Raw genomic sequence first — 22,560 nt, 5'->3', positions numbered from 1 at the left:
CTTAAGTGAGTGAAATTTGATATAAGAGTCTAAGAAAAGCTACTTATAGTCCAATTGCAGTATAATCATATATTCCTTGAAATTCAAGTGTGAAAATATTACAGTAATCTCAGATACTGTGGTAGAAAACCATTCCTTGGGATTCTTAGAATAAAATGCTGTCATTATGTTTAGAAACGAGATTCAGTCCCTTCGTATCCGTCTTGTCTATTTTATATGTGTGTGTGTGTGTGCGCATGCATGTAATATTTTAAAAGCTATTACGGACCTGAAGTTCATACATTTATTAGAGGAGCACTTTGAAGGTAATGGGAGAATGTGTAAATGTTCACATTAAAAGGACATTGCCCTGATTTTTTTTTTAAATACACTACATTCTTAAATTGAAAAGAAGCTTTAAAACATATTGTTCAGAGAGGATTGGCAATGCCAGAGTGAGCATCTGCTGTCCCCAGGCAGACTGGACCCACCACTAACCACTTCATACATATCTATACTGTTGAGGGTGCCACTTCCAGAAGGGTTGTTCTTATGCTGGCCTGGATAGCGTATGGTACCTTTTCTATACACAAATCAGTATGGGAATCAGTCCATGTGAATAAAAAGGAGTGGGGAGGTATAAGATTTGACATTCCTTGTGCATCTCAGACAGCTATCTTCAAACACTGCAGCCCCTTTTTTAAAAAGCAAACAACTGACTGCCCCATTACACCTTTTCGAGAATCAATTAACTTCCCCCAGAGCACCCCATCTGTAAGGGTGCTCCAGGGTATTGTGGGAAATTCAAATGCCAGCGCTTATCAGAGCAACATGGCTGTTGCCCATTATCTGTACCACCAGGTAAACCCAACAGACTTCACAACAGGACCCCTATGTATGGTGAGATTCACCAGAGGGTGTTGTGTCAAGAGCCCCCTCAGGTTTTAGGCATGTAAGCAATGTTATGGCAGTACCTAATGCTGAAGAAATTAAAGCCTTCACACTACGATCAGAGTGAAACTTTGTTTAAGACTTTGTTTATTAAGACAAAGCAACTGTGTTGGAGAACATCCCCATCAACCAGAATATATTCTGAATTGATCAATAGGGTTCACATTCTGCTTGCATATGGCGCTAAAAGCTTTTTTATGGGGATCAGAAAGTTGTCACAACCCAGTTTATAAGAAACTTGCTTAACAGGAAAATCAGCATTGCCGATCAAAACCTTCAACATTCCATGCTTCTTTCATTCTTTCACTTTCTCCCCCACCTTCATGCCAACTTTCTTTTTACACTCTGAGAGATGTAGCCTCATCAATATAAGATCCGAACAGGGTACAGCCTACTATAGGCCCAAGTCAGTGTATACACCAGACCCACATATTCTGCTTCCACACTAAGTACTATGGGTTGTGTCCAACTAAGTTTCATTCAGAGTAGACCTATTGAAATTAAGGGACCTAAGTTGGTTATTAATTTCAGTGGGCCTACTCTGAGTCGGGCTGGCATTGGCTACAACCCTATATGTTTCAACTTCTTTTATGATCACATCTGTGAGAAATACTGTGAAATTATTGATTCCATTCATAAATACAATGGTACATACACTTATTTATTTCAGGGCTAGGGAACCTGGGCCCTTCAAATGTTGCTGGACTCCAGCTCCCATCAATGCTAAGTGAGGATGGTGGGAATTGGAGTCCCACAAGATATGGATGGTCACAGGTTTATCCCCCTGCTGAGGGGATTTGATCTTTAAAGGCTGCTCACCCCTGGTTTAGGCCTCTGGAGTTTAAGACTAGCCGCAAGCTTCTGTAAAATGCTGGAAGTGACTATCCCCATTTCCTTAGAATGTAGGACACCATATTTGGTAAAGACAATGATTCATGGCCAAAAGTATTTGTAAATATACCCATCTCTCCCATATCTTGAAAGTCTCAGCAAAGCTCATTAGCCATCCATATCTGTGGCATATATTCATTGCTGATTGGTATTCATTGGGACTGGTTGGGTGGAAAGGAAGGGAGCCAGCGCTAATTACAGGTGGAGCCAACAAATTCTAGTTATGCCTCCATCTTCCTGCTACCTTTTGCAATAGCGACAGTGAGACAAAGAAGAAGGAAGGTGACAGCCAGTGCCACCACATGGAAAGCTGATGTGGACTAACTGAGGGAGGACTGGGGTTGGTGGGACCATGCCCCATTTGCTCTAATGAATGACTTTCCATTATATATGCAGGTAACAAAATTTACACACATTTAACTTGTGCACATTCAGCTTTACACACTTGCCAACTTAAAGGAGGGCAAAACAGGAGTGGACGTCTGGGAAATCTGTTTTTTTCAATCCCACCTGCCATTGAACCCCATGAGTTTTGATATGTGATTTTGGTTTTACACACTATTCCTGGAACATGACTCTAGCACCATTTTGTGGTTCACCTCATGTGCCAAAATGTCTTGGGTTGGCCCTGGCTCCAGGTAGCATGGCAGCAGCAGGACCACGTGAAAGAGTGAAGTGCCTGCAGTTTTTTGCTGTGATTGTCCACACGCTTGCTCATTCATGCTTAGCCATGGTTTGGCTTAGCATCACATGGGAACTGGGCCACTGTATTGTGAAGACTAGTGAAAGCTGTACAATGCACAAAATATATTTTATCTAAACCTACTGCAATGACTAAGATGCTCAACTGAAGCAAACTTTCCATTTGATTTGCTTGCCTTTTTTGTTATTGCAGGCATGAAAATGTTAGTGTATGTTGTAGTTGTTTGGGATAATCTTATTGAAGCAGCATTCAGCTTCTCATCTTTTAATTACAGACAGTTTATTGTCTAGGCTGTCCCACTTTCCATGTGGCTTCCCACCAGCAAACTAGACTTAACCATCTCCATTAATTTAATTTGGCATTTCATTCAATCAGAATGAACATGGTGAGCTAACAAACAAAAATAAAAAACCCTAATACTCATCCTTAATTCATGCCCTTATCAGACATCCAGCAACGTAATGAAACCCACTCGAATGCTGGAAAAGATGTTATCTAGTGGAGTTATTAAGATACAGTAGTTAAACCTGTAAAGTAATTTAGTTCTGGTCTTTAATTACATCTTTTGGGATCATTATGTTTCCTTTACCCATAAGGATAGCTCAACCTCTTATGACTTGAGTTTAACAAAATGGAGACAGAAACATATTATGAGCATATTATAATGCTTTCGAAGAAGGTATTTTTTGGAGTAATATTAAATATACCATTTTTATTTTGTTTTTTAAAAAAGGACCGAATTCTAGTTTTCCCCACCTCAATAATTCTATGGATACAATTGATCCTAACTGCAGATACATCAGGAAGATACATATTTATACAAATAACCAGTCCGTATTCATAGCTCTACAATCTAAGAACTGTTAAGCGGGGGGGGGGGGTAAAAAGAAATGGGTGAATACTGATTGCTTGCTGCTTAAAAGAAATTATATGAAATGTCTATATTAGGGCCCAATTTTTGAAAAATTATTTTCAGTGTATACATCCCACCCTTCACCCAAACATTGCTAGATGGGTCACAACGTAATAACAATATATGATCCTACATAAATAACTTAATAAGAAGATAAAGATAATAAAAACTTGCTACAGTATTAGGATTGCATGTGGGTGTTGTTTTTTTTTAAAAAGTTAACTTGCTATCATGTAACACTCCATTAGCATCTTTGTCAATTTAATCACCCTCAATCACTTGCAAAGTGCTTAATCATTCTTACAGCCTTATTGAAACCAGTATGGCAGAGCCACCAGCCTTAATCCTCGAAATACCTATTTGGATATTTATAATCAGATGCAATGTAAATAGTTATGGCTGGTGCTGTCCCCCCTCCCCCCCTTTTTGTTATGTTGCATCTCTCAGTTGTGATATTGCAGCTAATGCTGCCTGGGCCAGACAGATTAACAAAATAACCCCTTGCCGCCTATTGTCCTTTTCAAAGGAAGTTATACACTAATAAGCCAGTTGTGGGTTTGACACCTAACGGCACAAAAAGTAGGAAATATTTGCATCATATACAGCGCTGAACGGCATTCCCATACTCCAGTGCACAGCTCCATGTGACCTCTGACACACATCCAGAATTTTTTCACTTATTCACTTAAGCGGGAGCTAGCAGCTTTACATTTATGAAAGCAGGTTTTGTGGAGCTTTCTCTTTTGCTGGAGTGGGTGAGTAAGGAAGGCTATGAATGTAGGGAATCCTTGTGTACATTAGGCTTCTTACAGCTGAAAGAAGCTGCAGGTTTGGAGCACTACTGTGCATCAGTCATTGAGAAATCAGTGGCTATTACCATTGAGGATGGCTTGCATTGCTGATAGAAGGCAGCTGTGCTTGGGTGAAAGCTATTATAATGTGATAATCAGTAGAAACCGGTCTTCATGGTGAAAGATGAGAGAAAAACCACACACACATACACATATATATAAATGGATGATTGTAAATGTGGAGGCAAGAGCTCCCACTTATGTCAGCTCTCCAAATCTCCCTTGAAAATGCCAACCAGGCTCCCTGAAAGTGTAAACCCCTGGCTCTGAGAAGGGTAGGGCAACAGGATATGTTGATTAAGCTTGTGAGTGCATTCCAAATATTAGGAACCTATTGAGGAATGTTGTTGATCAGGTGTGAGAAACTTCAGGCCCATGGGCCAATTGCAGCCCTCCAGGCCTCTCCATTTGGCCTTTGGAATTCTCCCTAGACCACGCTCCCTCTCTCCAGGCCACACCCCTGGCTGGCCTTGCTTCACATGTTACGTGTTTTTGTCTGGCTGCAATTTGTCCTTGAACTCCAGTACAGTAAATACATCACTGGTTTGCACGGTGGATAGAGAGGGGTGTTTTGAGTGTGTGTGGAAACTAGCCTATCACGCAAAGGTCAAGGAACAAGATTGCATTTTGTTGCTCCTCCCACTTTTGCCTCAGGCCCCACCCAGCACTGAAATTTGCCCAGAGGAAAATGTGGCTCTTTGGCTAAAAGGGTCCCCCACCCTAGTTGTAGATGTTGCTTACAAACCTAGCTGTGAAAATATGGAAGAGTTATTTGATGGTTAATGGCTGGGTTCAAGACTCCTATCTCCTCTGCTGAATAGAATAGGGTGGCTGGAGCAACCCAGTCAGATGGGTGGGGTATAAGAATTAAATTATTATTATTTAATAATAATAATAATAGAAGAAGAAGAAAGGCTCATTAGGATCTGAATCTTGGAAGTGGTTGGATGGGGAGTTGAAATCCTATGATTCAACTGGTACTAAAGAACTTTACAGCTTTGTGATGGACTGAAATTAGAGTTTGCTTTGTGGCTCATGGTCCCCATTGCTCATGGTGGGGTAGACAGACCTATAACCATCCTATTTATTTTCAAGCAGAAAAAAAATCTGAGTCTGGCCTAATCATCACACTTTTGTTAATAAAATTTCTATACCGCCCTTCATCTGAGTATCACATATTTATATTTCACAAAATAAAACACAAATATACATAACATAGCAACAAACAAAAACAATACCCTCTCCACAGGCCATCAATTGTTTAACTAGCAAAAGGCCTAATTCTTAACTTCCTTCTTCCCTGTTTCTTCTTCCTTCCAAGCCACTTCACTTCCATTTTTCTCACAGCAAAGGTGCTGACTGTGACACTTACATCACCTTCCCTCCAGAACTGGACCATAGCCTTTTAAATAATTTACTGATTTTGACTGCTTTTAATTCTTGCAGTAGATTATCGCTGAGTGATTATTAGCTTTCATCTGTTCAAAGCAATGCCCTGATGAACAATTGGGAATTTGTTTAGCCCATGTTTGCTTATTTATTTTATTCATTGCATTTATATTGCACCTTTATTCTCCAAGGAGCTCAAGGTGGTGTACATAGTTTTCCCTCTCCTTATTTAATCCCCACAACCACCCTGTGAGGTAGGTTAGGCTGAGAGTTACCTAGTGAGATGCATGGGCCAAGTGGCAATTTGAAGTCTCCCAGGTCTAGCAATCTAACCACAATACTGCACTGGCTCTATGTTAAAGACTGTGATTCTGGTCAGTGGCATGCAATTCTTGGTCTTCTGCCCCATCTGCTCCCAATTATTTCTTCAGTGATCTGGCTAAATGATGGTCGAAACTCGTGGGTGGGGTGTGGGGTAGGGAAATACAATTGTAATCCATTGAGTTCTTCCCCTGTGTGCAGTCCACTAAAATGAAAAGGGAGTTGTACAAACAAAAGCAGCAAATAGTGGGTTGCAGTGAAAGAACCATTTTGTGCTAAGCTTTTTGATCTGTCTCTCGCAAATCAAATATTTTACTAGGAGTAAAACCTGGGAACCTTTTGTTCTACTTAGCATGATTTATAGCTGTTCCCAGATGATCACCAAGAGTTCTTTAAATTAAAAGCCATTAAATGTAAACCTTGTATAGATAAAAAAAGATGTGCAAGAAGCAGTTTGTAATTCCTTCTGCAGGTGAGGACCACTCGAGCTACCTGCTCGACTTCAGGTGCCAGGAGACCCACATTTTGGCAGGGCAGCAGAGCTTTTCAGTGTTAACATTGTTACTGATTCCCTCCCTTCATTTCTCCAGGGCCAATACTAATTAATGGATACAATTCACAGCTGATTAGCCGTAGACTCTACAGTAATTACATTCATGTGCTAACAGTTCAGAGAATGATTTCTTACCCAGTCCTTATTTCACTCTGGTTTTTTTTATTATTTATTGTCTAGATTTGGGGTGGGAAACATGCAGTTTGAGAGCTGCATAGGCCCTTGGTCTGATTCCATGTGGCCCTCTGCATCACCTACCTCTCTAGACGTTGGCGGCATGCTCTTTTTATTCAGACTGCAAGTTTCCTTTGGGACAATGTTATTCTCCACTAAGACAGGTGTGGAGAACCTGTTGCCTTCCACTATAGTCCCATCATCCCTGACCATTGGCCATGATGGCCGAGGCTGATGGGAATTGGAGTCCAATGGCACCTGGCTCTCCAGTTGCCCTAAATCACGTGGTTAGGCTCTTCTGTGCTATTTCATAGCTCTGCAGTGCACTTGGATGGTTTTTTAGTTAACATTTATTTATTTCATAATATTTATACACTGCTTGATTGTACAAAAAATAAATCACTAGGTGATTTTACAAAGAGAATAAAACAATACAATTATCAGTTAAAACAGTTAAAAACAATGATACGAAACCTTCAAAAAAATCAGCAAAACTAAAACCAGATCAAAACAAGCACCAACATTCTACATACCTGGGTAGGCCTATCTAAGGAAAAATGTTTTTACCAGGCAGCAAAAAAAAGTACAGTAAAGGGGCCTGCATGATATCCTTAGGCAGGGAGTTCCAAAGTGTAGATGCTGCCACATTAATTTATTGGGTTCTTACGAATGTGGAATAAGTAATATGTGGCATCTGTTGTAAGAGTGCCAGTTCTCAAGGTTAAAGTGGTTGAGTGGGCATATATGGAATAGGGCAATCTTGCAGATAAAGTGGTTTTGTCGGTAAGGGCTTTATATACTAATAGTAACACTTCGAACTTGGCCTGGTAGCAAGTCAGCCACCAGTGCAGATCTGTGAGTGAAGGTGTTATATGCTGACAATATCTCATTCCTGCCAGTAATTTGCTGCAGCATTCTGCACTAACTGTGACTTTCATGTCAAGCGCAAGGGAAGGTCCATACAGAGCGCAATGCAGTAATCCAGTCTTGAATGGATAATAGTTCTTGGGAAGCTGAACTCTGTTGCCAGTACTACATTCTGCACTTTACTGCATTTCTCTGGGATTTTAGCTTATATACAGGTTGTGCTGATGCTTTTTTCGATTCATCTATCTTTTCTTTCATTCATTTGTGTGTGTGTGTGTGTGTGTTTATATAAAAAAGCAGTGTTTGAGAGAACAGCTCTTTTAAGAACCATTAGTGTTTTCCATGTAAATCCTACTTTGTTCTCGGTTCAGTGACACGCAAAAGTCTATCGTGTCACTTTTTGCAGCACCTGAATGAGTAATGAGTAATAAGACTGTGTGCAAAAAGTCACCATGAAATCTTGATTTGGGGGATAGAATAAATTACTGTGAATGTGTGGAGTAGGTGCTTTGAAACACGAAAAGCATCAATGACATTTTAATACCGTGTTTATATACCGTATTTTTCGCTCTATAGGACGCACTTTTTCCCCTCCAAAAATGAAGGGGAAATGTGTGTGCGTCCTATGGAGCGAATGCAGGCTCCCTGGCTTCAGCGATAGCAAGGCAAAGCCTCCGAAGCCTGCGCTCTGGAGGCTTTGCGTTGCTTCCGCTGAAGCCAGGAGAGTCTGCTCTTTGAGGCTGGCGGTGGGGAAAGCAGCGCTTCCCCCATCGCCAGCCCCAGAGGATGGGGGGCAGCAGGAAGGCGCGCAACGCCTTCCCGCTACTCTCCAACCCGGCTTCGAGGCTGGCGGTGGGGAAAAAAGCGCTTCCCCCATCGCCAGCCCCAGAGGATGGGGGGCAGCAGGAAGGCGTGCGACGCCTTCCCGCTACTCTCCAACCCGGGTTTGAGGCTGGCGGTGGGGAAAGCAGCGCTTCCCCCATCGCCAGCCCCAGAGATTGGGGGGCAGCGGGAAGGCAGCGATGCCTTCCCGCTACTCTCCAACCCGGGTTGGAGGCTGGCGGTGGGGAAAGCAGCGCTTCCCCCATCGCCAGCCCCAGAGATTGGGGGGCAGCGGGAAGGCAGCGATGCCTTCCCGCTACTCTCCAACCCGGGTTGGAGGCTGGCGGTGGGGAAAGCAGCGCTTCCCCCATCGCCAGCCCCAGAGATTGGGGGGCAGCGGGAAGGCAGCGATGCCTTCCCGCTACTCTCCAACCCGGCTTCGAGGCTGGCGGTGGGGAAAAAAGCGCTTCCCCCATCGCCAGCCCCAGAGGATGGGGGGCAGCAGGAAGGCGTGCGACGCCTTCCCGCTACTCTCCAACCCGGGTTTGAGGCTGGCGGTGGGGAAAGCAGCGCTTCCCCCATCGCCAGCCCCAGAGATTGGGGGGCAGCGGGAAGGCAGCGATGCCTTCCCGCTACTCTCCAACCCGGGTTGGAGGCTGGCGGTGGGGAAAGCAGCGCTTCCCCCATCGCCAGCCCCAGAGATTGGGGGGCAGCGGGAAGGCAGCGATGCCTTCCCGCTACTCTCCAACCCGGGTTTGAGGCTGGCGGTGGGGAAAGCAGCGCTTCCCCCATCGCCAGCCCCAGAGATTGGGGGGCAGCGGGAAGGCAGCGATGCCTTCCCGCTACTCTCCAACCCGGGTTTGAGGCTGGCGGTGGGGAAAGCAGCGCTTCCCCCATCGCCAGCCCCAGAGATTGGGGGGCAGCGGGAAGGCAGCGATGCCTTCCCGCTACTCTCCAACCCGGGTTTGAGGCTGGCGGTGGGGAAAGCAGCGCTTCCCCCATCGCCAGCCCCAGAGATTGGGGGGCAGCGGGAAGGCAGCGATGCCTTCCCGCTACTCTCCAACCCGGGTTGGAGGCTGGCGGTGGGGAAAGCAGCGCTTCCCCCATCGCCAGCCCCAGAGGATGGGGGGCAGCAGGAAGGCGCGCAACGCCTTCCCGCTACTCTCCAACCCGGCTTCGAGGCTGGCGGTGGGGAAAAAAGCGCTTCCCCCATCGCCAGCCCCAGGGATTGGGGGGCAGCGGGAAGGCGTGCGACGCCTTCCCGCTACTCTCCAACCCTCCTGTGGGCTTTGGGGGGAGATGGGGGAATTCCCCCACCTCCCGCAAAAGCAGGCAAAAGCCAGGCGCTCTTTAAAGGGGCTCCGTGGCTTCTGCTGGCTTTTCTAGGAGGTGGGGGAATTCCCCCACCTCCTAGAAAAGCCCGCAGGAGCCGCGCACCCTTTAAAGAGCGAGCGGCTCTTGGGGGCTTTTCCCCAAGGAGGGAGAAGGGACTGACTGGCCGAGTCAGTCCCTTCTCCCTCCTGCGGGCTTTTGGGGGAGATGGGGGAATTCCCCCACCTCCCGCAAAAGCAGGCAAAAGCCGTGCGCTCTTTAAAGGGGCTGCACGGCTTTGCTGGCTTTTCTAGGAATTCCCCCACCTCCTAGAAAAGCCCGCAGGAGCCGCACAGCCTTTAAAGAGCGAGCGGTTCTTGGGGGCTTTTCCCCAAGGAGGGAGAAGGGACTGACGGGCCGTTTCAGTCCCTTCTCCCTCCTGGTCGAAAAGCCCGCAGGAGTCACGCGGGGCTCCTGTGGGCTTTTGCGGGAGGTGGGGGAATTCTGCCACCTCCCGCAAAAGCAGGGAGAAGGTCTTGGAGTAGCGCACAGGCTGCGTGCAGCCTGTCCACTGCTCCCAGAGCTGGGGGGGGGAATCATATTTTTTCCTTGATTTCCCCCCCCTGAAAACTACGTGCGTCCTATGGTCCGGTGCGTCCAATCGTGCGAAAAATACGGTATATATATATATATATATATATATATATATATATATATATATATATATTTGTTAAATATAAATCTTTGTAGATGTAACCTGAGACACAATGGACCTTTGCAGCAAATGCTGGTTTTAGTCTTCCCTGGTTAGTTCATTTATTTAGTCAAACTTATAGACCACGTTCAATATATATATTTTTTTCATAATAAGGAGTTAGAGACTGTAAAATGAAGGTGATATTAACACTTTTCAAGGATACTGTATGGACAGGCAAAAACACAAGGAGGCATGGAGCAAGACTGGGGAAAGGTATGGCTTCAGGAGAGGGACTGTGGCCTAGAGAAAGGGAGTGTCCCGAGGGCCAGACAAAGAGGCCTAGAGGGCCGCATTTGACCCGTGGGTTTGAGATTCCCCACCCCTGCTCTAAACATACAAGAAAACAATGAAGATATACAGATATATCAGCAGATAAAACCACAGAGAGGAAATCAAATAAAACATTACTACTAAAAATCATTAGCATGATGATGATCCATCAGGGAAGGTTATGATTTCTTTTGGATAGGCACTATTATTGTGGTAGAGAGGCAGTGCAATATCTTCCCTTAACCCAACAGTGTGAACTGGGTCTTCCATGTGAGCATCAGATCCCAGAGGCAGAGTCTGCATGATCCTACGGGAAGCACCGAATCAGTGGAGCATAAATGGGAGGTAATGTATAAAAATTCCTTCCAGTAGCACCTTAGAGACCAACTAAGTTCGTTATCAGTATGAGCTTTTCTTCAGATAAGTGTGCATGCACAAGAAAGCTCATACCGATAACAAACTTAGTTGGTCTCTAAGATGCTACTGGAAGGATTTTTTAAATTTTGTTTTGACTATGGCAGACCAACACGGCTACCCACCTGTAACTGGGAGGTGATGTGACAGAGCATATGTGTGCTTTGCAGAAGGTCCCAAATCCAATCCCCAGCATCTCCAGAAAAGGTTAGAAAAGACTCCTCCTCTGAGACCCTGGAGAGCTGCTACCAACCTGAGTTGACAATACTAGCCTAGATAGATAGTCTATCTAGCCGCTGCTAAAGGTTTGGCCCAGAACTTAGTTCTTCTTTTGTTTTTCTTTCTTTGTGCCTGTAGAATGAGAGTGCTTCTTACAAAAATAATTAAATAGGCTGTATCTCAGTAGTAAAGCACATACTTTGTGTACAGGAAGATCTCAGGTTTAATTTGCAACAACTCAGTTAAAAGGATATCATTTAGCAGTATTGGAAAAGGCCTCTGCCCAAGACCGTAGGAAGTTGATCAGAGCAGATTATTCTGTAGATTAGGTGTGGACACCCTTTGGCCCTCTAGATGTTGCTGAACTACAGTATACATCTCATTGGCCATCTTTGCTGGGGAGTTGTAGTTCAGCAACATCTGTAGAGCCAAAAGTTCCCTACCCTGGTCTTACTATGGTAGGCTTAATTTCCTGTAGAAAGAGGCCACATATAGCCAAAAAAAATCCCACTGGGATAATTAATTAAAAATCACCAGTAGTAGTTGTTTGTAGAACTGATAGGAGTCATCACTGTGTATCTAATAAGAGTAATTAAATACAGTGGTACCTTGGGTTAAGTACTTAATTTGTTCCGGAGGTCCGTTCTTAACCTGAAACTGTTCTTAACCTGAAGCACCACTTTAGCTAATGGGGCCTCCTGCTGCTGCCGCGCCGCCGGAGCACGATTTCTGTTCTCATCCTGAAGCAAAGTTCTTAACCTGAAGCACTATTTCTGGGTTAGCAGAGTCTGTAACCTGAAGCGTATGTAACCTGAAGCGTATGTAACCCAAGGTACCACTGTACACTGTTTGAATGCCATTGGTTAACTCTCAGATGGGAAACCTCAGGTACAGACCTCTCTGGCCTTCAGGAATTTTTGTAGGCTATGTTTATTTATCAAATGGCCCCAGAACAGGTCACCAAAAACATACTTAAAGCTAGTGCAGTTTACATTAAAAACATAAATTAAAACCACAGAATATTATGTATTCCCAGTTCATAATCTTGTACAGTGGTACCTCGGGTTACAAACGTTTCAGGTTAAGAACTTTACCTCAGGATGAGAACAGAAATTGAGCGGCACGGCGGCAGCGGGAGGCCCCATTAGCTAAAGTGGTACCTCACATTAAGAACAGTTTCAGGTTAAGAATGGACTTCCGGAATGAATTAAGTTCTTAACCAGAGGTACCACTGTATTTTGGACTACTTGTGAATTATGCACTTGCAATAAATTTGAGTTCCTGCAAACATAGAATCACTGTAGCGTTCATTTACTTCAGAGAGGTCTCTCTGTTAAAAAAACAGTTAAAAAAACTGTTGCAATTTACTCCAACCAGAGTTTAGGAGAACTGATATTTTCAGTGTTTTGCTACTTTGGCATCGTGGTGGAAGGTGTTTTGGGTGAGTTCATACAATTATCACTCCCAGTATAATGTGAGCATGTACTAATGGTTATATTGGAGGAAAATCGGTTCTGGATGAGACCAGCAGGGAGAGGATGCCAAGGTCTGACTAGTTGTATTTTTGTATATAGTTTGGTAGCAGCATGCTGCTCAGTAAAGTTTGTTTCTTCTAATCCAGTCTCTGGATCATTTGTAATCTTGCAAATACTACACCTACTGCAAGACTGATGTCATTTTGCAGTGGATATACAAGGGAATTTGAGATCAGCCTATCCAGTTTTAAAGACTTTGCAAGTGTTGGGTTTGGGCTTTCCCATGACAGAAAAGTCTTCATGGGGAAAGCACTTTGTGATACCAAAAAGGATTATGATTCTGCCTTGTGCAACACAGAGAAGTATGTGCTGCGTTGCAGCTTTTTCCTGACTGTACTTAACATGTATCTTAAAAAAAAAACAACCACAAAAAAACACACCTGAAACATATGTCAGGAGATTTCCAGTGCTCCTGGGTAGACACTATCTAAGATCTCAAGAGCAATTCACGTAACAATTGATCTTCTGGTGGCTGTTTGAAATTGCTGCATACAGGCATGCAAACTACAGGCACTCAAGAGGCCCCAAACCTAATGCCCCCTGGCATACATAACACTGTACAGTGGTCAAATTTGCATTTGTTTCTCCACCCATCACTTGGAAGGTGGCACAGAAGGAAATGTGGCCCTGGATCTGAAAAGGGTACCCTGCTGCAGCGTGCACTATCCTTCAGTATATGGTGGTGGATGTAGGGCAGTGATAATGAGCTAACATGCACAGCACTTTCCAATAACGTAGTCCTGTGAATCATCTTCACTGTTCACAACTTAGAAGAGTCTGTGAAGGAGTAAGCAGCTGCTTGCAAATTCCTTTGGGAGATTTTGTTGTTGTTGCAAAAAGGAAAAAAAAAGTGTTTGAAAAACATCTTAACATGGTTGCCCTCTGGCTAAATTTGTTAAACAAGATTAACCAAAGCAAAGCATATGTTTGAGTCACACAACCAAAAGAGGAAGGACTCCTGATGTAGTCTTTTGATGAAAGCTTGCCCTGGGTTCCATCCCCAGCATCTCCAGGCAGGGCCGTGGAAGACTGTCTGAATCTCTGAATTGCTGACACCCGCCTTTGTAAACCACACTTAGCAAGACAGACCACCGATCTCAGTTGGTATAAAGGAGCAGTTCTTCATCTAGTGATAACAATCAACAAGTTATTTTAATGATTCCTAAAATATTAATATTAAACTCCCATTTTTTAAGCCTCTGTCAACAATTAATTCCAAGTAAAGCTTATCTGTCTTCTTGGGAAATTGGAACGACAGTTTATTTGGCTTTGCTTGAAACTTCCTGGCTTATTGTTCTAGCTGGCGAGAGAATCACCTGCTAGTGGGTTCTATTCCTGAAAATCAAAGCTTGTGAAATGCCAATAATGGCTTTCGGAACAAATATAAAGATACATCCATATATGTCCAAGATTTTTATACCTTGCAATTTGGCTCCTAACTGGTAACTTGAGCTTTTCTGTGCAATGCATATCTCAAATGAGGCAGAGTGTGTTTCTCCTCTCCTATCATTCAGTCCTATGAGCCATGGAAGGAAGACTTTTCATGATTTGCAGTGATTACATTTGTCAGGATGGAGAGGGCAGGAGTAGAAGAAGAGGCACTTCTAGAGTATAGAGGCAACTGCCTGTAGCTACCTCTAAGAGAGATATGGCCCTCCACAAAAAGGAAAGTGATAATCCAGGGCACTTGATCCCTAGTTTTCAAAGGATCAGTCTGCATTTTTGTCAATTTGTCACTGGTTACAGAATCAAGGAATAGCTTGCATGTCCAAACTATAATTATAATTAATTACCCACCCTTCACCCTAAGGTCCCTGGGCAGGTTAAAACAGTAAAGCACAATATTAAAAAACTGTTTAAAATAGCTGGCAAGCACACAAAAAATGTGGATCCTAAAAATAATTCACATCCAGTGTCAAAATCAAGGGTAAAAATGTGCATCTTCAGCATTCGCTAGAAGCTGTGTAATGAAGGTGACAGGCACACATCTGTGAGGAGGGAGTACCACAACTTAGGGACCGCCTCAGAGAATGCCTTCTCATAGGCCACCACTCCTCGAACCTCTGATGGTGGAGGAACTATCAAGGGGCTCCCCTCTGCTGATCTTAGCACCCAAGAGACTTGGAGGCAGAATTTGTGTATCGTTCCAAATACTGCCTTTCAGTGAATTCATATCTGTTGAATAATCACATGGTGCAGTACATGAATGTGTCACATGGTTTCAAGTGATACAGAAGTTTTTCTAAGGAGTTTTGTCTGATAGTTAAGTACATTTTTATCCTGCTGTTCACTGAAGGAACTCAGGGTAATATATATGGTTTTCTCTCCAACTATGTTATCCTCACACCCATATGAGGTAGGTCAGGTGTGTGTCCAGGATTACCCAGTGAGCTTCATGGCTTAGCAGATATTTGAGCCTAGGTCTCCCAAACCCTACTCTGATACTCTAACCACTTTACCACACTGTCTTCCATAAGTAAGTGAGTGGCATGGCTGACTGGAGATTGCATGTTAGTATGTTGCTGTTTCTTAGCTGGTAAGTCTTCCAAAAGATGGAAGTGGTCATCGTTAGGCTTGGGGGAGGCCCGTGCTTAGGCACTTTGACCACTATGCCAAACTGGTTCATCCCAGCTAATGAATGACATAACAAACATCTCTTCTACCATCTCTATCAACAGGCAAACAGTGTCTTGAAAGAGTTAGCCAGAAAAGGTAGTATGTAGGTCTGTCAGTTGCAGTTACCTCCTTACTCCTATAACTGCCTGCCAAGCCCTAAAATCAGCTTCAGAGGTCCTTTCTGCCATTTTGTGGGATTTGGCATATTAGAACAAGAGACAGGGTCTTTTCAGTAGTGGCACTGTGGTTCTGGAATGCCTTTCCAAGTGAGTTTCATGTAGCTTAAGACAGAAATTGAAACCCCATTTGTTTCAGAAAGGTTGCTGCCTATTTTTCCAAGCTGTTTTATTATACATGGAGTGGAATTGTTTCTTTTAACTTGCATTATTGTTGTATTGTATGTATGGACTTTCTGTATTATGGGATATAGGTATTTAGCTCTGTTTTTGTACCCTACTCTGAATGTGACTGCAGAAGTATGGAATGAAAATATCTCAGCCATCATTATTATTATTGGGCTGCACAATGGACTAGATTAACTTTGGCAAGGAAGTTCTTATGTACTGCCAATGAAAGGTTGACAAAAAATTCAAATTTCATTTCAAAAGAAAGACAGGCCACAGTATTTGTGGCCTGGCCATATGAATAGCTTTCACAATAATTTGCTTAGGCTCTGCCCAAGGACACGGGGCTGTAGCTCAGGGGAAGAGTTATGCTGGAAGCCCCGAGTTTTCAGTCTGCCTCTTCTTCCAATAGGGTTGAGCATATCCACTCACTTGGGCTTGGTGGGGGGCAGTGTCTGCTGAACGGCATGGCCACAACTGGATCCAGGAATAATTGCCTTTGTTCTTCATGGCCAGGCATGGGCATGAGGGCTGTGATCTGTCCATCCCTGGTGTATTTAGGAGGGCAACATGGAGCAGCCCACCCTCTTGGCTATTCAATTTACCTCCCACCCACCCATACTGTTGGGACTCACTTAGTGGGGGAGTGGGCAAGTTGGGGTAAGGACCTTGCTGTGGTTAATTAGGCACCATATTTGGGGTCAGAGAGAAATTTTCTCCTGCAAGCAGATTGGCTGGCTTGCAGGTTTTCACCTACCTCTTAGCAATTGTCACAACTTTAGTGGATAACGCATTGGGCTGGATGTTTAGTCATGTGGGTATCCCATTAATGGGGTGTAGGAATGGGTGACTCTGTCCAGGAGTCCACATGGGGACCAATGGGCCAAAACACTTCTCCCAATGGCAGGCCTGTGGGGGGTTGTGGCACCTGATCCATGTGGGGTGCGATTCCCCACACAGGGTTGACCCACTGGGTTCCTATTAGCCAGCATGCAGGCTGCCTGATGCTGGATACATGTCCAATGCCTAATCTTACCTGTAATCAATAAAATTGTAGCCTGATTCAGTCCAATAACAATCTCCTGTGCAGATTTCCTCAGTCTTCCCTGCACTGGCCGCAAACACCATGCCTCTGTGGTGGCAAATATTCCTATCTGAAACTCTGTTGAGCCAGTGTCAACCAATTATGTATTGACCCAACAATCTGCTCTGGATTGATGCAATTTCCTATGTCTCAGTGTTCCCTCTCCGTAGGGTAACCATAAGCCCTATTTCACAGAAGACAGTTCTCTATTTGGAGGTGTTCTCTATTTGAAGAGATGCCTATTCAAAGTCTGGTTTAAAGATAACCACCACGAAGGGAGAGGAGGAGGGGGCCCTGAAGTGGCCCATCAACAGTTAGCCCCTGGGCAGATTGACATTATAGTGGGATGCACTGTATTTCTCTTTAAGTTGTACAAATTATTTTAAAATTGGCATATATAGTCATAGTCATTATCAGCATAGGCAAAATGTATCGATATCTGCATAATTTCCTTTCCTCTCTTTTGGTGATGCATAACTCCCCAGCAACTCCTGTGGAGGTCCAATGAACACTATGTTTGTGTGCCAATAATTCTAAGAACCAGTTTTCTACACCCAGCTCCAGTTCACCTAAGTGGCACATGGTACTGCTTGGAAATATAAGAAGTGCCAAGAGTATGGCAAAGTAATTTTAAAAATCACCCAGCTTACAATTTCAGTTGTCCATGTAACATTTATGCTTTGGAGTGAATGGGGGTTGTCTGATATTGTTAGGGTATTGCAGATTAAGTCCTAATGTCCTTTGTGTTTAAAGTCTTCTATGCATTCAGAACTTGACTGTTTTCGTTGTGGCATATGTTGTTAAAATGTAGGCGTCTCTTTTTCTTTTTTCAGTTCGGCAACAACAATAACTACATGAACATGGCCGAAGCCAACAATGCATTTCTCACTGCAAACGAGGTAGGCGTTGAATTTCTCTCTCTTCCCCGTTTCCCACCTCATGCTCAAACCCTGACATTTGCTTTGATAATTTTTACAGACTTTTCAGTGGATGACGGGCAAAGTGCTGATTTTTGGGTATGTGTTTTATGGAGCACAAAATACAGACTTTAATGAGAGAGAAAATAACCTGACAGCTCTCCATTACCAGTCAATTTACTTGTCTGTTAGACTGTTACTTACATAGCATGTCAATAGAAGCAAATCTGCTATACACACACACACACACACACACACGGGAAAAACAACACTTCCCTCCCCCTAAAAATGTAACCAGAAGGAAACAAATGAAAGGCACAGTAGGTGTACATCTTTAAAGCAAACAGAGTAGCAGTCATTAGAAGCTAATGCGCTAATTATGGTCATGGATACAAACATTTTATTTTTAATTTGGGTTCTTAACACTATTACGAAAACAAAAGGAAAGCAGCACAGTTGGTGGCATCATTTGTTTCCTGGGGAAATGAGGAAGAGTCTTTCAGTGGAAAGTGTTCAACAGCAGGCTTAAGAAGAAACCATAGATCTGAATTGATGGGGCCTGACTAGGTCATAGAGGTGATGAATTTGGCCTCTAGCCTGGGAGGGCGAGAGGTGGGAGCAGGGTAGTAAGCAGAAAGGATGCCAACCACTTTGTTCTTGTAGTTCTTCTTACTGTCTCTGTCCCTCTCTCTTCCACCCACCCCCATGACAGCCAGTTAAAGGATGTCAGGGCAGTGGTAGTGACATCAGTTCCAGACTGTACTGTTTTTGACCAAAGCAAATGCCTTTGCAATCAGGACAAAAGCATATGTAGCCATTACCCCATGGATGTGCCTGCCCCTCCTTCTCCTTTTCTTATTTACAGAAATATAGAGATTGCACATGGTAGAGAATGAAGGTGACAGCGAGTAGTAGGCAGCATCTGAATTCTGCTTGAGGTCAACACCGTGGGCAAAAAAAGGCTTGAGATTAATAAAATGTGGAGTGGGTTGACCATTTTGAGTCCAAAACAGCATTCTGCCCAGTGAATGTGCCCCCTCCCCATGGGGAGTGAGGGTATAAGGAGGAAAAATTATTGGTGGGGGCAATGCCACAGTAACTGTGGTTATATTCCAAATAGTATTTTTATGAGCAGCTTTTTAAAACAATGGCTGCCTTCTGCCTCTTTCTCTGTCTCTCTTTCTCCTTCCAACAAGACTGCTTAGATAAGGGAAGATTGCTTGGCACCAGCTCCAGTGTTAGTTGTGATAATGAACACAAACCCCCATCTGTAATGACAACATGATGTTTCATTCTGTAGAATTTCATTCCTCCATTTGAATCAAACATTGATGAAAGCTCTACTGCCAGCAGCTGTTCAAAGACAATTTAATTCCAGCTGTGATAATTCACCGTGTCAGACATTGGCTGTTATATGTTGATACAACAGCTCTCCAGATTTGCATTTTTATCAAAAGGAACAAATGTTTTGAACATTTCAGTGCAGATGGCATTTAACCACACACACAGTTTTTGTTGAGGGTTGGTGGAGTTATCCCCCCCAAGCCCTAGCTCTCCTAAAGAAATCTAAGAGAGAAATGTATGAAAAGTTAATAGCTCTTAAAATTGTGATTGGTAACATGACCCCTTAAAAACATTATACTGTTCTGGACATAATGGTACCTTTCTCCACCATCAAATTACATGCCATTCAGGCACTTCTTACAATGTGAATAGTCCCTGTGATTTGGAATAAGACTACTTCACTATGAGGTTTCCCCCCATTTAGATTGCATTCATTTTACCCACTTATCCATACATTACTTTCAGCAATCATGGCATGAGATACAGTTTGATGTTTTGAATTCTTCTTTTTTTAAAAAACCTAAATAAATCCTCACTAGCATACAAGATACTGCTCCCCACCCCATGTGCTTGTAAGAAGATATTACTAACGTGATAAATATTTTTTTTGAGAAAATGCTGTAATATTGTATAGTTTGGTTGTACATGTCTGGAAGCATTATGGATTTATTTCTCTCTCTTTTTTAACATGGAATGTTCCCTTCTCGAAATTAATCCAGCTGCCTCCTCCATGTCATGCTTAAAGCTTATACTATTGGTTTAATTACACTGAAGGAGTGGAATAAGATTGAGTGTTAATATTTGCACTGCAGCATGAGGATAACTCTGCAATTACTGCCCTATAAGCAAATTCAATTACACAGCTTTTACTTTTAAGTGAACATCAGTATTTTGAGTGTGGACATCTCAAATCTGAAAATCCGTGCTGGTGCTGCTTCTTTTAATATAATGCCATGCATGCAGCAGTCATTGTGGAATTAGCATTACAAGACCATCTAAGATGAGAAATTGACACGTCACCTTTTTGTTGCAACTTGCTTCTGTGTCGTGATGGCAGTGACCCACGCTTCCCCCCACCATTAATTCCTGAAGCACCTTAAATATTTATTGAAATAATATTTCAAGTGTTAATTACTGCAGTAATGAAAACAGCCAAATGCCACATATCAGGAATGAGTGTTTATCCATATTGTTAATGTGATATGTTAGATTTCATTAAGCAGTAATGGGGTAGCAAATGACTCGCAAATTACCATTGCATCTGTTACTAGACCACATTAGTGCCAAACGTAACGGCAAATGTAGCCATAGGGTTATGTTCATTAGCCATCCGCCTTCCATGGCCAATCCATCCTTTTGTGTTGGTGAACTTCACACCTCCCCTCTATGAAGATGCCCCCTCTTCCTACGAAGCATCAGTAAATGCATCCCTAATGTAAGAGAAAGCTTTCGCAACCAGAATTAAGTTGCAATCTCTGAACATGTGTGTGCTCACTTTGCTCACTGTGCACTGAGGAAAGACTGCTTAAGTCTCTTAAGACTCTGTCAGTATTACTCCTGCAGACTGTAGCTGTCTGTTACCTCATCATTTCTGGTGTGAGACCAATAATGACAGCTGACAGGTTTTATATGCAAGCGAAGGTTCCACCCCCCTCTCTTTGTGTGTGTGTTTCAGTTTCCATTTTCTCTCAAGCGGTTATTAATTTATATCATCATTAACAGTTTGAAGGATGACAATTTCCAGCACTTAATGAGATCTTTCACTGAACATATCATTTTTAAATTAACCGGCATTAAGTCATTCTTTCAGACAATGTAAATAATGCATTAAAGGAAGGGTCCCTCCCCCTTCTCCTGCACCCCAAGCCTCCACTTTTGCAGTAAAAATTTAAGCCAGTGTAGGCAGACAAATCTCAAAGTAGTATTCCACGATTGCAGGGTTGGGAGAGAAATCTGATTTGTTTCGCTTTTAAAGGCAGAACTACCTAATTCGGAAGCGATATGCAAACCGAAACACAGCCATCCTTCAAAATGTGGATTTCTCTGAATTTTGCAATGCCCAAGTAATGCACATATAGTAGTAGTAGTAGTAGTAGTAGTAGTAATAATAATAATAATAATAATAATAATAATAATAATAATAATAATAATTAATATGCCACCCATCTGACTGGGTTGCCCCAGCCATTCTGGGTAGCTTCCAACAAAGTATTAAAACAAACCCCTCAAACATTAAAAACCTCACTGTATAGGGCTGAGAATATGAAAATAACACACAAAAATGCATTATATTAGGGGAAATTGCTTTGCAAAAAATCTGTTTGTTGGAAGAAATGTGCACTTAAAATGCTGATGGATGTTCATGATAACTTTTTTTTTTAATGCAAACTGGATATGGAAATGTGGAGAACTGGATGTAAGATTGGAAAAATGAGAAATGGAGAAAACCTTAAATTGACAGATCCACCCACCCTGGTGTGCTTGAAGGCAACACATCGTCTGCCATACAAATTACTTTTTAGAAGTTTGGAGCCTTCTGCTTATTTCCCCGGTAGCTTGTTAGTGTTTATGGGATGGGACAGTGGGCAGAAGCAGTGGAAGCTGGCAAGGCGGTTTGTAGGCATAGGAAGACAGGATTATACCAACTGCATGAGGGAATCAGGCCATTAGCTCATATTATTAAGTACTGCTAGAGTTTCAGACAGGGAGGGACCTTTCCAAGCCCTACCAGAAGATTCCAGGGATTGAACCTGGGACCTTCTATTTGCAAAGCTATTACTCTTCCCCTAAGCCACAAGTGGCCACTATGACTGTGGGGACAGAATTCCCAGCTTTACCTTTCCGCAGTAGTGAAGTGGGCAGTGCCACAGGCCACTCTGTGAAATCACATGGTTCCACTTGACAGTTGTATTGGTGTGATCACAGGCTGCTGATGCCAGTAGAAGCAACTATCCACTCAGCTGTGGCATCCTCCTCAGCTGCTGCCTCCCAGCACTGGAATAGTAGGAATTCCTCTTCCCTCTCTGTTGCCATACAGCAGCTGCACCCTGCAGACTGCTTCAGTAGCCATGGCATGTTCTGAAAACTCACAGAACATGTGGAGATGATCAAGTGGTCTTTATATTGAGGTTATTGTTCTATAGGTTAATAATGTCTTAAAAATATCATGAGAAGAACCCTTATAGATGAGAGCCATATACTCTGGTGTTCTGCATCCCCCAGTGGCCAACCAGATAGTACAAGCATGAAGGTGATAACTTTCTCCTGCTGTTGATCCCAAGCAGCTGGTAATTGCTTATGAAAATGTGACCAGGTTAGCAATTCCCAGACTATTG

General features: G+C 43.2%; 1 protein-coding gene across 3 annotated transcripts in view; it reads left to right on the top strand.

Moving 5' to 3' along the window:
• The window catches only part of TOX3 (TOX high mobility group box family member 3), a 98,333-nt gene that overhangs the window by 50,713 nt on the left and 25,060 nt on the right, over nt 1-22,560 (top strand). For 2 of the 3 annotated variants that reach the window (XM_053400154.1, XM_053400153.1), the window contains exon 2: nt 17,798-17,863. In XM_053400154.1, the coding sequence (XP_053256129.1) occupies nt 17,798-17,863 (66 nt within the window). Of the gene's footprint in view, nt 1-17,797; nt 17,864-17,942; nt 17,981-22,560 lie in introns of those variants that run through there. The other variant, XM_053400155.1, reaches the window with a different exon arrangement.

Source organism: Podarcis raffonei, chromosome 8 (genome assembly GCF_027172205.1).
Source record: "Podarcis raffonei isolate rPodRaf1 chromosome 8, rPodRaf1.pri, whole genome shotgun sequence".
NCBI lineage: Eukaryota > Metazoa > Chordata > Lepidosauria > Squamata > Lacertidae > Podarcis > Podarcis raffonei.
Note: the sequence above shows the minus strand (reverse complement) of the source record. Positions and strands in the feature narration are given on the sequence as shown.